Genomic DNA, 16,734 nt, shown 5'->3' on the forward strand with positions numbered 1-16,734 from the left:
TGAATACTTTCCGTACCCACTGTATATATATATATATATATAAAGTACCCACCTCACAGCTGTCCCGCGTCTGAGGCGTCTGGGGCTCCAGCAGTGACGACAGAGACACGACAGACAGATTGAGTCCAGCGGAGGGGTGAAAAACCACAGACGGACCTTCTGGAAGTGACAAATCACCATCCTGGATGACAGGAAAGATACAGACAAGTTAGAAGTCATCTCTGATGTGATTTCAAGCATATTTCTAATGCATAATATTTATAGACTCTGATGTCATAGCTAAGTCTGTACCAGCTGTTTTTGTGGTAATATTTATAGACTCTGACGTCATAGCTAAGTCTGTACCAGCTGTTTTTGTGGTAATTTTGCCCAGTCTTCTTCTGCTGGCACTAGATTCCACACATCTGGCAACAACACCACAACCGTCTCCATTTTATCTCCGGAAAGATATCTCAGCTCCGCTATCTTGTGCCTTCAGAGACAGAAAGACATACGTGAAAATTACTAATGAATATATAAAAGACAAAAAGTGAGGTATTTCTTATATTTACATAATCAAAACATTAGACTAAATTAGGGGTCTGCAAGTTAATTAAAGAAGTCTCTTTTGCTCACCAAGGCTGCATTTATTTGTTCAAAAATACAGTAAAAACAGTAATATTGTGAAATATTACAATTTAAAATAACTGTTTTCTATGTGAATATCTTAAAATGCAATTTATTTCTGTGATCAAAGCTGTATTTTCAGCATCATTACTCAAGTCTTCAGTGTCACATGATCTTCAGAAATCATTCTAATATGCTGATTTGCTGCTCAAGAAACATTTCTGATTATTATCAACGTTGAAAACAGTTGTGCTGCCCAATATTTTTGTAGAAACTGGGATACATTTTATTTTTCAGGATTCACAGATGAATAGAAAGTTCAAAAGAACAGCATTCATTGGAAATAGAAATGTTTGTAACATTATAAATATCTTCACTGTCACTTTTGATCAATTTAATGCATCCTTGCTGAATAAAAGTATTAATTTCTTTAAAAAAAAAAAAAACCTTATGGATCCCAAAATTATGAACGGTAGTGTTAAAATGTAATTAAAAATGCATTTTTCTACATATGAAACTGTAAATCATTTATTTAGGGAACTTACAAATAAATAGTTTATGCTTTACATTCTAATAACATTCTACATTCTTCTAATTATTATGTTACTTATAGACTTTCTGTACATAAACAATCACAATTCAACCCGCTTCGGCAGACCAATAAATCTTAACTGTATTGAACTGAAATTAAAAACCAAATATAGAGACCACTGCGTGCAGGCTGACAGGTCCAGAGCGGTTTGATCCTTTATGCAGCGGACCGCAGTGTTGACCAGTGTCGAACCGTCCTTCACTGGATTCGCTCCGTCTGCTTTGGGTGACCAGTGACCTCCTGGAAGCCGCAGTTGACCTCCACTGTCCAGCATCACAAACTACAACACAGAGAAAGAGCCAGCGACACAATTATACATAACACTCATTTAAAGATACAGGCACGAAAACTTCTACTCAAAACGGGCATTTCCTGTGGGGTATTTTGAGCTGAAACTTCACAGTCACATTCTGGGGACACCCAAGACTTGTATCACATCTTCTGAAAAAGGGCATAATAGGTGCCCTTTAATATTATTTCCCCCTGTACAGCCTTGATTACATCAGCCGAAAAGCAGTCGACTTGCCGATTATGAATATTATTTGGCTTTAGAATTACATGCAACATTCACAATAAGACAAGAGACATCCATGGAAACTTTTGATTGCAAAAAAAGATTCTTTATAGATTATTTAAAAGTTCTTTAAACTAAGAAAAACCAAGTTCTTCTTCTATGACATCACTATTTAGAACTTTTATTTTGAAGAGCGTGTGATTTCAGAGATGTTGAGGACTGAATGTTCTTACTTTGAGAAGTGTAGTGGGATGTACGGCCTCCTTTGAGAGGTTACAACACTGCGAGTACAAGTCCTCAAGGCACGGCATAGAAAACAACAGAACCTGCAGAGAGAACACAACCATTCTTGAGAATCTGAGCCTTGCATGGTCACATGATCCGTCAAAAGAGCGGCACGTGTACCCTAACGGCGAAAGCATCATCTGTGGACTCGCAAACATCTGCTTCACTCTCCGGCTGGTTTGCTCCCACGTGAAAGTGACACGGTCCTCTCAGAGGAAGAGGCTGGTCGAGTGGGAAACTCTCGGTCCAGGACAGCTGGAGGTGGAAGAGGTTGGAGGGCAGGTGCAGGTGTGGGTACCGCCGCTGAAGCTCCAGATAATCACAGGCCTTGCTGAAAGAATCAAGAGGAAATGACAATGAGTTTACGCTTCATCAGAGCGTCCCGCATTGTTTCGGACCGACTTACGTGTCCCTGGAGAAACTGGAGAATAACGGAGCACTGTGTGTGGATACGGAGCTGCTCTTTTTGGGCACTTCCTCCTCTGAGGCGGTCCTCCATCTTTTTCGTTTTTGGTGCATGGCGTCTCCTCCCCACGGCCCTCCGCCGCCGTCCTCCCTGAGTCACGCCACAAAGAGCAACAAGGACAAGCGTCAGCAGAGGAGCACGTTAAAAACAGGACAGTCTACAAGGACGGTCACACAAAAACAACAGAATGAGGCGCTGAAACAAATCAGACTGAAAAGTTCGAAAGTTTTTGAAAGAAATCAATACTTTCATCAAAGATGCATTAAATTGATCAAAAGTGACAGTAGAGACATTTATAATGTTGCAAAAGATTTCTATTTCAAATAAAAAATTATTCATCAAAGAATCCTTAAAAATAAAATGTATCACAGTTTCCGATCCACTATTTTGTTGAAGGGAGGGGGTCAAAAATGACAATTTCTACCTGAGATTTGGAGCCAAATTAAATTGCAATGTAGTGTGGTCAATGTAGCATAAGGCTGTTTAAAAGCATTTAATCATTGCATACTGCATAGTTTTTTTTTTACAGCATGCAGTATACAGTAGACAGTGCACAGTATGCAGCACGCTACTATCCACTGAAAGTGTGACTCACCAGCGTCCACCTCTGCGTCCTCCCATGACCTCAGCGTGTCTCTTCCGTCCTCCAGCCCAACCATCAAACGGACCGCTCCAGGACATTTGCATCATACCACCTGTCGCATATCAGACCGCTAAATATTAGATATCATTCTGAAGGATCATGTGACACTGAAGGCTGGAGTAATGATGCTGAAAATTCAGCTTTGCATCATAGAAATAAATTACATTTTACAATATATTCACATAGAAAACAGCTGTTTTAAATTTAAAAAATAGTAATGTTTTTATTGTATTTCTGATCAAATAAATGCAGCCTTGGTGAGCAGAAGATACTTTTTTTTTTTAAAACATTGAAAAATTAATTTTGACCAGCACTGTACTTCCCAAGTTTTTTTAATCTAATATTTATGATGTAATTTATTTTAGCTTTATTTCCATTAACAAAAATGTTTCCTAACAGTTTTAGTTAACGATAACAACACTGCATCACGTACCAGGATTCGGCTGCATGCTGGGAATCAGTGGTGGTATTTTGGGAGATTTCAGCAGAGGTTGCGGTTTGGTCCCTAAAATGCCAGGCTTCGGATTAGATGACATGGAGGGCAGCAGCGGAGGAGGAGATTTGAAGGGCTGACAGAAAGAAACCAGAGAAAGAGACAAACCTTCTGAAGATCAGGCATAAAAAAATAACATTATACACTCATGTCATTAATTATGCAGCATCTTTACATGCATCTTGAAACCAAACATTAAAATTTTTTTGTCATTGTAGATTAGAAATTGTAATATTATTTTAACAACATGGTAGTGACTCACATTTTCACGGAACAAATATTGATGGTTGATATAAATGTTAATAAATTGAAATTTCATTATAAGGCAAAAATAACCTTTCACTGTTACAGATATTCATTGTTTGCCCATGTTAATATTAGAAATAATTCATAAAATAGTCGACAACTTATGTGCACAATTTCATGTACACCACCTTTCCATATTCAGCTAGCACGCATTGATCAATAGTAACAGTGAAGATATTTACAAAAAGATTTTTATTTCAATTAAATGCTGTTCTTTTGATCTTTTTGTTCATCAAAGAATCCTGAAAAATAAAATGCATAACAGTTTCCACGAAAATATGAAGCAGCACAACTGTTTTCAACATAATAATAATAAATAAATTCCTACTACTTGTTTCACTTCCGTTTCAGTTTTTTATAACCATTTCTTACTATGTGTCAGTAAGTTGTTGTTATTTTAGCATGTGCGTTTGGCTCAGTGTTATTTTTTTAGGATTACTGATAAACTAATGTAGTTTGATTTGTATTAGTTATCTATTTTAGTTACAGTTGTAGTAATGTTGTCATTTTATTAGTTTTTTATTATGTCTATATAGGTTTTTTATTAAGTTTTAGTTTTATTTAATTTGAGTTATTTCAGTACTTCAACATACAAAATGGAAATGAAATAATATATAAAAGTTCATTTATTTCAGTAATTCTACTCAAATTGTGAAACTCGTGTATTAAATAAATTCAGTGCACACAGACTGAAGTAGTTTAAGTCTTTGGTTCTTTTAATTGTGATGATTTTGGCTCACATTTAACAAAAACCCACCAATTCACTATCTCAACAAATTAGAATATGGTGACATGCCAATCAGCTAATCAACTCAAAACACCTGCAAAGGTTTCCTGAGCCTTCAAAATGGTCTCAATGGTCTCTTCACTAGGCTACACAATCATGGGGAAGACTGCTGATCTGACAGTTGTCCAGAAGACAATCAAGACAATCATTCACAAGGAGGGTAAGCCACAAACATTCATTGCCAAAGAAGCTGGCTGTTCACAGAGTGCTGTATCCAAGCATGTTAACAGAAAGTTGAGTGGAAGGAAAAAGTGTGGAAGAAAAAGATCCACAACTAACCGAGAGAACCGCAGCCTTATGAGGATTGTCAAGCAAAATCAATTCAAGAATTTGAGTGAACTTCACAAGAAATGGACTGAGGCTGGGGTCAAGGCATCAAGAGCCACCACACACAAGACGTGTCAAGGAATTTGGCTACAATTGTCGTATTCCTCTTGTTAAGCCACTCCTGAACAACAGACAACGTCAGAGGCGTCTTACCTGGGCTAAGGAGAAGAAGAACTGGACTGTTGCCCAGTGGTCCAAAGTCCTCTTTTCAGATGAGAGCAAGTTTTGTATTTCATTTGGAAACCAAGGTCCTAGAGTCTGGAGGAAGGGTGGAGAAGCTCATAGCCCAAGTTGCTTGAAGACCAGTGTTAAGTTTCCACAGTCTGTGATGATCTGGGGTGCAATGTCATCTGCTGGTGTTGGTCCATTGTGTTTTTTGAAAACCAACATCACTGCACCCGTTTACCAAGAAATTCTGGAGCACTTCATGCTTCCTTCTGCTGACCAGCTTTTTGAAGATGCTGATTTCATTTTCCAGCAGGATTTGGCACCTGCCCACACTGCCAAAAGCACCAAAAGTTGGTTAAATGACCATGGTGTTGGTGTGCTTGACTGGCCAGCAAACTCACCAGACCTGAACCCCATAGAGAATCTATGGGCTATTGTCAAGAGGAAAATGAGAAACAAGAGACCAAAAAATGCAGATGAACTGAAGGCCACTGTCAAAGAAACCTGGGCTTCCATACCACCTCAGCAGTGCCACAAACTGATCACCTCCACGCCACGCCGAATTGAGGCAGTAATTAAAGCAAAAGGAGCCCCTACCAAGTATTGAGTACATGTACAGTAAATGAACATACTTTCCAGAAGGCCAACAATTCACTAAAAATGTTTTTTTATTGGTCTTATGAAGTATTCAAATTTGTTGAGATAGTGAATTGGTGGGTTTTTGTTAAATGTGAACCAAAATCATCACAATTAAAAGAACCAAAGACTTAAACTACTTCAATCTGTGTGCATTGAATTTATTTAATACACAAGTTTCACAATTTGAGTTGAATTACTGAAATAAATGAACTTTTCCACGACATTCTAATTTATTGAGATGCACCGGTAAACCTGTAAAAATCTCAAAATCCTCAATAAGTTCTTTTTTGGACTTAGCAGTTTTTTTAAACATGTAAACACAACTTGTAATTAATCTGATGTGACCTGCAGATTCCAGTTACCTTTTGTCATTGTCCTGTGCAGTTCATCTGATCCTGAGACTAACAGGTAAGAAATGGCTTGACTGCTTTTATGAGCATACTGGAAGTGTAGACAGTATTTATGATTGTGAACACGACACTATTATGTGAATTCATCCATTTGTCTGACCAGTTAAATCACGCAGGAATCGCTGATCTCACCGAGAGATAAATGAATGCAATGTAGCCAATTAAAGCTTTTTAATAGTCAAACAGACAAAATCCATAAAGTCTGTCTGTGCGAGAGCTGCGCAGACGCCAGTATAGAGCCAGCGGCGCGTAATAGTGTTTTCCAGGCCTTGACGGAAAGATTAAATATCAAACGAGCATCTCGGAGGACCTCAGTCTTTGATAAAATGCCACTAATAAAATAAAGCCTGAAAATGACTGGAGACTCGTTATCAGATGGAGTCCACAGAGCGGGAGGATTTACAGACAGAATAAAGAGAGCGAGAGAGAGAGGATGAAAGAGAAATCCGAGGAGGTGAAGAGACGTCTACAACATATGGCCTTTATGAGACGCACAGCTGCTTGATGCAGGGACACTAGAGGAAGTGCTCGTTTGATCGCCCGTGAGAACGCTGGTCCAGATGTGCCCACAGGTGCTGATGTCCTTCACCACCAACAGACCATCATAATATCAAGGACACACCTTCAAGTGTACTGAGAGATTGGGAATGATAGACAGGTATTTTACATCAATAATTTGTGACCCTGGACCACAAAACCAGCCTTAAGTCGCTGGGATATATTTTTAGCAATAGCCAAAAAAACATTGTATGGGTCAAAATTATAGATTTTTCTTTTATGCCAAAAATCATTAGGATATTAAGTACAGATCATGTTCCATGAAGATATTTTGTAAATTTCCTACCAAAAATATATCAAAACTTAATTTCTGATTAGTAATATGCATCACTAAGAACTTCATTTGGACAACTTTAAAGATTACTTTTTCTTATTTGTAAGTCGCTTTGGATAAAAGCGTCTGCTAAATGACTAAAAGTAAAGTAAAGTAAATGTTTCTTGAGCAGCAAATCAGAATATTATACTGATTTCTGAAGGATCATGTGACACTGAAGACTGGAGTAATGATGCTGAAAATACTGCTTTGATCACAGGAATAAATTACATTTTAATATACATTCACATAGAAACCAGTTATTTTAAATTGTAATAATATTTCACAATATTACTGTTTTTACTGTATTTTTTAACAAATAAATGCAGCCTTGGTGAGCAGAAGAGACTTTCAACAAAGTTTCAGACCCCAAACTTTTGACAGGTAGTGTTTGTTTAGTGGAAATTCATATTTCTGCGCTTTAAAACAGAATAGCAGTTATAAGGGTGAACCTCAAGAACTATACTTCAGTCCAAAATCAAGAAAAAAAACAAAGTATTATTTGCATTATTTACTGTACAACTATACGAAATGATTATTCTCATTGTACTGTACAAATAGTGTATTACAAGCATTGCTAATGCAAATACACTAAGATGCACACAGAAATGTGCTTTTTAACAAACTGTGCATTTCTATTATCTTCTTAAAGAGGATGTTATTGAAATATTAGCCCAAAACATTTCTGCCCACCTGTCCGTTCAGCGTCTGAACTTTCTGTGCCGTCCAGCTGATGGGCTTCAGGGGGTCCTGGACCGCTTTCACCAACACTTTCTCACCCACCAGGGGCACACGGCCCACCACAACACTGCGACACAAACCACAAACCCTCCTGAACCTCAGACCTCACATCAACCTGACACAGGTTATGACTGATTAAAGGCACAATATGTAATTTTTTGCCACTAGAGGCCCCGTATTCAAAACAAACAAATAGACAAAGGCGTAGTTTGATGACGCAGTGACTGAGTGTGGAATCATGGGAGTTGTGGTCTTCATCCCCACAGCCGATGCAATCTGACGGGACTCGGGCAGAAATCATGTTCATGGATGAGCTAATGATTTATTAATGTAGTAGAATGAAGCAGGGTGAGGCTGAAAGCCGTCGAAGCGAAACGAGGCCGCTGAACGAGCGCGACACACGGCTGGAAAGCAGCGGAGCTTTTATTATGCCACAGTCGACCGCTTCCGCTGCTTCCGGTCGTGCGTATGTGGGGTAAAGCAGCGCTGTTTTATCATACTAGATACATTTGAAAGTTCTGTTATAATGCTACTCTGTGCAGTCGTCACCGGTCTAATAAAATGCATAGCATATTAAAGCATCTTTAGTATTTCCATGTTTTTAACAAAACAAAACCGGAAATCGAGGGGTTATGACATTTGGCAGGCGACACAATGACACTATAGACACGCTCCGTGTCACTAGTTAAAATTGCTTATTTCTCTGGATTTAAACGTTCTTCGAAACATTTGGGATAATGTAAGTACACAAGTCAGCAAAATATATAACACTGTTCTAGTGGTTTTTGGATATTTTAATAAAAAAATCTTACATATTGTGCCTTTAATACAGAATAAACCAAACACACAAACCTCACAGGGAAATGAACCTCCTGATCCACAATCCCATGATGCTCCTGCATCTGTGTGACCACCCCGGTGAACACACGCTGCCTCATCTGAACACAGAAACATTCAATGTTCACACAATAATACATCAGAAAGTGTATCTTTATGCACAATAATAATGAACAGATTCCCATCATATATACACAATATATGTCTCCATGTCAGATTTTCTTTTCTCCTTTGCATGCAAAAGAAAGTATACTGAGTGCTGTGGGACACATGCATGCATACACAATAGAAATGCACGAATGAAATATGTGAAATAATTGTTGTGTAGGTCAACTGCAGCATGTGTGATCTTTACTTCCTACTGCATCAGCAGCATTACAGGAACGGCAGTTTAATGCATCTTTCTCGTATCCACATATCCTTATTTAGGACTTATCTATTAGGAGAGGTGTTCATTCATGTGCTGCGGCGTTTTAAAGGTGAAACGTACCTGTATTTTGCGTTCGGGGTCTGTTTTTCCTCCACGTTGCTGCTTTTGTTTGTCTTCTGTCATGGCGTTTCGCATCAGCGGCATCAAGCGGTCAGTCAGAGTAACTGCAGGTGAAACGCCTTGAACTGCGTTTGGTTAGAAATACAACATGAAAGGCCGCACAAAAACGTTAAATGTGACGCAAAAATTCTTGGATTGTTTTCTAGACTTTGCTATTCTTCCGAGGCGGTCGTGTTTGTGTGAAAGCGACGTCGTGTGGTTTGACCTGCAGTTCTCCTCCAGTGCCGTGGGTGGCGCTGAGACGCGGCGGGGTTTAATGTCTCGCTCGTCTGTCTGTGCGCAAACACACGTGTGAAGATGGAGGAAGAGCGACTACACTTTCATGAGATGGGTTTAGACGATCGGGTATTAAAGGTAAAATAAACAGTCGTGCTAATAATACAAAGTCTGTCTACCTCGAAAGTAGTACCTCATCAGTTTGTTTAGTGCAGTTTGAATGTGGTTACATTGTGATTATATGCTAACATCAGCACTGTCATTTCTGTATGAGATGATATATGACGATATATTTCTTATTCATTATTACTTATCTATTTTATTAGGATCTATGCCAATGTTTCTTTCTGTGTCAACAGGTTTCCCATAAATACCTTTTTTATATTTAGTTATGTGGTTACTATAGTTCCTGGCCGAATACTGTAGCTAATACAGTAAAACTGTGATTATTTGCTATTATACAAGAAAGAAACTGATGTTTAAAGGAGAGCTTATATATATATATATATATATATAAATTTACAATAATACACATATAATGTAAAAAAAAGGAAATTTGTAACAACTGAATTTCAGATGTGCTTCACATGATTTGTGTCACTGCATGTTGATGTCACAAGTCACAAAACATTTTCGATGTATTTATTAGTGCTGTCCACTTGTGATTGGGATGTGAAGCTGTGTTTGTTTGTTTCTCAGGCTCTGGCTGATTTAGGCTGGTCTCAGCCCACCCTCATCCAGGAGAAAGCCATCCCGCTGGCACTCGAGGGGAAAGATCTGCTGGCCCGAGCTCGAACCGGATCAGGAAAAACCGCAGCCTACGCGATCCCACTCATCCAAAGAATCCTCATGTCTAAACAGGTGACGCGTGGCTTTAAGTTATTTGCGCTAACTTGGGCCTGAATGGCAGAGTTAGTTCAAATATATAACACCCAGTTTATGTGTCCAGACCGTTCGTGAGCAGGCCGTTAGAGCTCTAGTCCTGGTCCCGACCAAAGAACTGGGTCAGCAGGTCCAATCCATGATCCGACAGCTCACTGCGTACTGCAGCAGAGACGTACGAGTGGCCGACATCTCTGGGAAGGCGGATATATCGGCACAGAAGTCAGTACCACAGCAAAAGATTTTTTTAATGCCGATAAAGAAATTCTATCTACATAAGGACCTATAATCAAAATTGCTAATATATGTTTTGAAATGGATGTATTTACTCTGAAATGACTTAAGAGTGGGTGTTTTATTAATGAAAGGAACCCTCATTTCAATAAAACAGATTAAAAATGTTACATTTTAGAATTATTTATATACTATCATTGTTTTTGTTAATATTTTGAATTAGCTTTAATTTTTACATGTTAGTTGTCGTTTTAATTTTTGTTTAAGTTTTAGTAATTTTGTTATGTGCTTTTGTCATTTTTCTTAGTTTTTGTTTTTTAACAATACTACTATTTAGGTTACTTTTTCTTTTTTCTTTTTTTTTTTTGGAAGTTAGTCATTTAATATTTAAGCTTATTTCAGTTAGTTGCCAAGGCAACATTTCTAATTTTCGTTTAGTGCAAATTTTTAAACTAATATTTGTATTTTGCTTTATTTCAGTTAACAAAAATGTTTTTAATAGTTATAGTTTTAGTTAACGATAACCCTGCTCAGGTTAAACCAAGTTCATCGAGGAATTGTTTTAATCTCATTCAAGCTCTTAAGTCTCATTCTAAGTGTAATGAAATATTTTTTACAGACCGATTTTAATGGAGAAGCCGGACATTGTGGTGAGCACACCGTCCCGTGTTCAAGCCCACATTAATGGCCAGAACCTGCAGCTTCAGTCTTCATTAGAGATGCTGGTCATCGACGAGGCGGATCTTCTCTTCTCCTTTGGGTTTGAAGCGGACCTTAAAAGCCTGCTGTGGTACGTTTTCATTAAAACAGCATGGGACACAAATTACCTGCATGTGTCTTGTTAACTGTATTACCTTTTATAATACCATATTTTCCAGAAAATAAGTCCCGAGTCAAAATTGGATCGTTGAGAGAAATAAGTCGCATCGGTGAATAAGTCACGTGTCATTATTACATTCAAAAATTATGTAAAATACTGATAAATAAAATGAAATATTTACAACCATTATAAGCATGTATTTTAGTTCCCATCATTCCACAATAAATCCTTCAAATTCAACAGTATTCAGAACAGAAATGAATAAATATAAGTATACAGCAAACATAAATTATAGAGGCATTAATGTGAGACTGAAACTGAAATGCAGAAATAAAGCTGGGCTCACGTATCCCTCTCATTCAGCACAAATCCAAATGCGTGCAATTTATGCATGTTTTGCGTGCATCATGTTAATTGTTGTATATAAGTCGCAGCACATTTTAGATGAATTATATTCCAGAAGATACTATGTCCGGCAAGTTTTGTAAAGGTAAATACATCTCACTTTTTTACATAAAGCGGTTTTCTGCAGGTTTTAAAAAGGAATCATTTGCTTTTCCACAAAATAACGGCTTAAAAAGAGCAGAAAGTCTTAAATTCATAAAGTCATCATGGCATTAAATGTTGCATGCATTGCAAAAAAAATCTTTTGCCGAATACAAATTTCTAAACATCCTCAAATCAAGATGAATTTATGTGAAATGCAAAATGAAGTGAATGTATGCTGAAAACAAATATCTGTCAGTGAGACATGAAAACTTGTTTCCCTTTGAATTAAGTTGATTTTTCTCTGCCTATTGGCTAGTATTTGTTCTCCTTTTAATCATAAACTCAATTCATTTTGATTAATTTCTCAGAAAACAAGTTATCTTATGTCATTTTGCATCTGGTTTGATTTAAAAATCTTTAGATACTTGTCCTGGAAAACAAGACAAAAATACTGATGAAGAGCATCACTTTTTTTTGCAGTGTAATCAGAAGCTACAGTAAAAGTTATTTCCATATTCTAGTGTTTGAAAGCAGTTTTTTTTTTTAAATGAAGAACTATTGGAAGTTGTATTAGCAGCACTTCAAAGTTTGAAAATACAACTAGACATTCCCTTCAATTTATTCCTTACGTTTTTTTTTATTTGGTTTTAAAAATGTCTTTTAAAAGTCTTAAATGTAGCATTCTAACACCTGCAGAAGTCCTGATAGAGCTCCAGCATCTAGTATTTGTCTGTGTTCACCTCTGCAGTCACTTACCCAAGATCTACCAGGCGTTCCTCATGTCTGCGACGCTGAATGACGATGTCCAGGCGCTGAAGGAGCTGGTTCTCCACAACCCTGTGAGTGCAGCGGGTCCAGCGTCAGCAGCTGGTGTGTTTGGCTGGATCTGACGCTTTCCTCCGTCTGTCGCAGGTGATGCTGAAGCTCCAGGGCTCTCAGCTGCCCGACAGCTCTCAGCTCCAGCAGTACAGCGTCCGATGTGAGGAGGAGGACAAGTTCCTGCTCATCTACACCCTCCTGAAGCTCGGCCTGGTTCAAGGGAAGTCGCTCCTGTTCGTCAGAGACGTGGACCGCTGTTACCGGCTCAAGCTGTTCTTGGAGCAGTTCAGCATCCCTGCTTGCGTCCTGAACTCTGAGCTGCCCATTCACTCCAGGTGAGGGAGGAGAGTAGAAATTCAACAAAATCTGTTTACTTTCTTAAAGCTGCAGGGTTATTATCATTAACTCAAACTAAAACCATTAAAAAAATGTTTTTGTTGCTTTTTAATGTAAAGTTTCAGTACACCAGAAAATAAGTCCCGAGTCAAAATTGGATCGTTGAGAGAAATAAGTCGCATCGGTGAATAAGTCACGTGTCATTATTACATTCAAAAATTATGTAAAATACTGATAAATAAAATGAAATATTTACAACCATTATAAGCATGTATTTTAGTTCCCATCATTCCACAATAAATCCTTCAAATTCAACAGTATTCAGAACAGAAATGAATAAATATAAGTATACAGCAAACATAAATTATAGAGGCATTAATGTGAGACTGAAACTGAAATGCAGAAATAAAGCTGGGCTCACGTATCCCTCTCATTCAGCACAAATCCAAATGCGTGCAATTTATGCATGTTTTGCGTGCATCATGTTAATTGTTGTATATAAGTCGCAGCACATTTTAGATGAATTATATTCCAGAAGATACTATGTCCGGCAAGTTTTGTAAAGGTAAATACATCTCACTTTTTTACATAAAGCGGTTTTCTGCAGGTTTTAAAAAGGAATCATTTGCTTTTCCACAAAATAACGGCTTAAAAAGAGCAGAAAGTCTTAAATTCATAAAGTCATCATGGCATTAAATGTTGCATGCATTGCAAAAAAAATCTTTTGCCGAATACAAATTTCTAAACATCCTCAAATCAAGATGAATTTATGTGAAATGCAAAATGAAGTGAATGTATGCTGAAAACAAATATCTGTCAGTGAGACATGAAAACTTGTTTCCCTTTGAATTAAGTTGATTTTTCTCTGCCTATTGGCTAGTATTTGTTCTCCTTTTAATCATAAACTCAATTCATTTTGATTAATTTCTCAGAAAACAAGTTATCTTATGTCATTTTGCATCTGGTTTGATTTAAAAATCTTTAGATACTTGTCCTGGAAAACAAGACAAAAATACTGATGAAGAGCATCACTTTTTTTTGCAGTGTAATCAGAAGCTACAGTAAAAGTTATTTCCATATTCTAGTGTTTGAAAGCAGTTTTTTTTTTTAAATGAAGAACTGTTGGAAGTTGTATTAGCAGCACTTCAAAGTTTGAAAATACAACTAGACATTCCCTTCAATTTATTCCTTACGTTTTTTTTAATTTGGTTTTAAAAATGTCTTTTAAAAGTCTTAAATGTAGCATTCTAACACCTGCAGAAGTCCTGATAGAGCTCCAGCATCTAGTATTTGTCTGTGTTCACCTCTGCAGTCACTTACCCAAGATCTACCAGGCGTTCCTCATGTCTGCGACGCTGAATGACGACGTCCAGGCGCTGAAGGAGCTGGTCCTCCACAACCCTGTGAGTGCAGCGGCGTCAGCGTCAGCAGCTGGTGTGTTTGGCTGGATCTGACGCTTTCCTCCGTCTGTCGCAGGTGATGCTGAAGCTCCAGGGCTCTCAGCTGCCCGACAGCTCTCAGCTCCAGCAGTACAGCGTCCGATGTGAGGAGGAGGACAAGTTCCTGCTCATCTACACCCTCCTGAAGCTCGGCCTGGTTCAAGGGAAGTCGCTCCTGTTCGTCAGAGACGTGGACCGCTGTTACCGGCTCAAGCTGTTCTTGGAGCAGTTCAGCATCCCTGCTTGCGTCCTGAACTCTGAGCTGCCCATTCACTCCAGGTGAGTGAGGAGAGTAGAAATTCAACAAAATCTGTTTACTTTCTTAAAGCTGCAGGGTTATTATCATTAACTCAAACTAAAACCATTAAAAAAATGTTTTTGTTGCTTTTTAATGTAAAGTTTCAGTACATAAAAAAAAATATATATATATTTTAGTTAGTTAGTTTTCACACTTGCATTTACTTGAACAACTAAAACTAATTATATATATATATATATGTATATGTATATGTATATATATATATGTATATGTATTTGTGACCCTGGAGCACAAAAGCAGTCTTAAGTCGCTGGGGTAGGTATGTAACAATAGACAAAAAAACATTGTATGCCAAATATTGTTCTATCCTAACAAACCATACATCAACGGAAAGCTTATTTATTCGGCTTTCAGATGATGTATACATCTCAATTTAAAAAAATTTACCCTTATGACTGGATTTGTGGTCCAGGGTCACACACACACACACACATATATATATATACACTATATTCTAAAACAAATTTTTAAAACTAACTAAAATTAAAGTCAAAAGAGAAAATCTAAAAATAAAATCTAATTCAAAATATTAACAAAAATTGTGATATTTAAAACTGGTGTCAAGTCAATTTCATGGTTATTACTAAAAGCATTTTTGTTAAAACTGAAATCAAGTATAAATATTAGATGAAAAAAAACTTTTTGAAAATTTGAGGTAAGTTTAAGTTTGAAGCACTAAAATTACTAAATTGTAAGAAACTGAAATAAAAAGCAAAACCATAATGGAAATAATAATAATAATAAAACACTAAAATCTAGTTCACTAAAATCTTGTCACACACTGGTGACAAGTCACTTCCAGGATTATTTTAAAAAAAAAATGTAAATATTAGATGTAAAACAAACTAAACAAAAATTAGAAATAAGTTGAAGTTGAAGCACTAAAATTACTAAATGGAAAGAAATTGAAACAAAAAGTAAAACATAAATAGAAAATTATTTATTCTAAAGAAAAAGTTAATATTTGTTTTAATAATATTAAATGTCTTAACTATATTCGCCACTGAAACCTCTTTTTCTCTCCTGCTGATGTAACCAAGGCCGTGAGGTTGGAGTAAAATAATATTAACCAGTAACATATGCTCTGAATATTGTTTAACTCAGACACATCACATTGTAGATGTTAAATGTGTAGCAAATGCTGTTTTTATGTTGCATTTGTATTGTGTTTTTCAGGTGTCACATTATCACTCAGTTTAATCAAGGCTTCTACAATTACATCATCGCCACAGACGAACAGGGACTGGAGAATCCCGCTCGATGTTCCCAGAAAACACAGGAGAAAGGAAAGAAGAAAAAGAACTCTAGGAAAAAGTAAGACTTCCCAGCAGTTGAAATGCACAAAACGTTCGAACATGAAATATTATTTTGTTTCTTATCTTAAAAATGTTTGGTTTGTTCAAATTATTTGTGTTTTAAATATTAATACTATTGTTGGTTTCTCTCCTCCAGAGGAAAAGACAAGGAATATGGCGTTTCCAGAGGAATCGACTTCCACAACGTGTGCAATGTGATCAACTTTGATTTCCCCGCTTCAGTCGAGTCCTACATCCACCGCGTCGGCAGGTGTGCAGAGAATTATTACTGTAATTATTGCTGCTGTAGAAAATTAGTTTATAAGACTAATTTTCATTTGAAGATCAATTCTTAAATCCCAAGATCGATCTTTAAGTCTGTGCTATTTCAGTTGATGCGTGAATAAAATTTCAGACATTATATAGCGCGCATCCCGTCAAGTAAGCGTTAAAGGGTTAGTTCACCCAAAAATGAAAATTCTGTCATTAAAACAGTGTATGCTATTCGTGTGACGCAGCTGACACAGAACAGCATACGTTGTTTACATTCAGTGGATATTCTCCAAAATGCCACCAGGGTGGAGGAGACGAATTGTTGAATAAAGTCGTTATTTTTGTTTTCTTTGCATACAAAAAGTATTCTCGTAGCT

General features: G+C 37.2%; 2 protein-coding genes across 2 annotated transcripts in view; one reads left to right on the top strand and one right to left on the bottom strand.

The window, feature by feature from the left end:
- Window positions 1-52: 52 nt before the first annotated feature.
- Window positions 53-9,431, bottom strand: LOC107733286 (cell cycle and apoptosis regulator protein 2-like; the record flags this gene model as incomplete). The annotated part of the gene is made up of 11 exons (XM_016544857.1): window positions 9,176-9,431; window positions 8,701-8,786; window positions 7,801-7,915; window positions 3,540-3,675; window positions 3,059-3,158; window positions 2,404-2,553; window positions 2,118-2,328; window positions 1,946-2,038; window positions 1,315-1,478; window positions 346-472; window positions 53-181 (listed from the first exon to the last, which is right to left on the bottom strand). Coding segments are annotated over exons 1-11 (1,395 nt in total), but the record flags the coding sequence as incomplete, so codon positions are not given.
- A 61-nt stretch (window positions 9,432-9,492) lies between these two features.
- The window catches only part of ddx56 (DEAD (Asp-Glu-Ala-Asp) box helicase 56), a 13,941-nt gene continuing 6,699 nt past the window's right edge, over window positions 9,493-16,734 (top strand). Inside the window, exons 1-8 of the mRNA XM_016544858.1 lie at window positions 9,493-9,589; window positions 10,151-10,312; window positions 10,401-10,555; window positions 11,187-11,357; window positions 12,625-12,715; window positions 12,789-13,030; window positions 15,966-16,103; window positions 16,242-16,355. Coding sequence (XP_016400344.1) covers window positions 9,533-9,589; window positions 10,151-10,312; window positions 10,401-10,555; window positions 11,187-11,357; window positions 12,625-12,715; window positions 12,789-13,030; window positions 15,966-16,103; window positions 16,242-16,355 — 1,130 coding nt within the window. The 5' untranslated portion in view covers window positions 9,493-9,532. The remainder of the gene's footprint in view (window positions 9,590-10,150; window positions 10,313-10,400; window positions 10,556-11,186; window positions 11,358-12,624; window positions 12,716-12,788; window positions 13,031-15,965; window positions 16,104-16,241; window positions 16,356-16,734) is intronic.

The sequence above is a fragment of the Sinocyclocheilus rhinocerous genome, unplaced genomic scaffold (assembly GCF_001515625.1).
Source record: "Sinocyclocheilus rhinocerous isolate Xijiao unplaced genomic scaffold, SAMN03320098_v1.1 scaffold3113, whole genome shotgun sequence".
Taxonomy (NCBI): Eukaryota; Metazoa; Chordata; class Actinopteri; order Cypriniformes; family Cyprinidae; genus Sinocyclocheilus; species Sinocyclocheilus rhinocerous.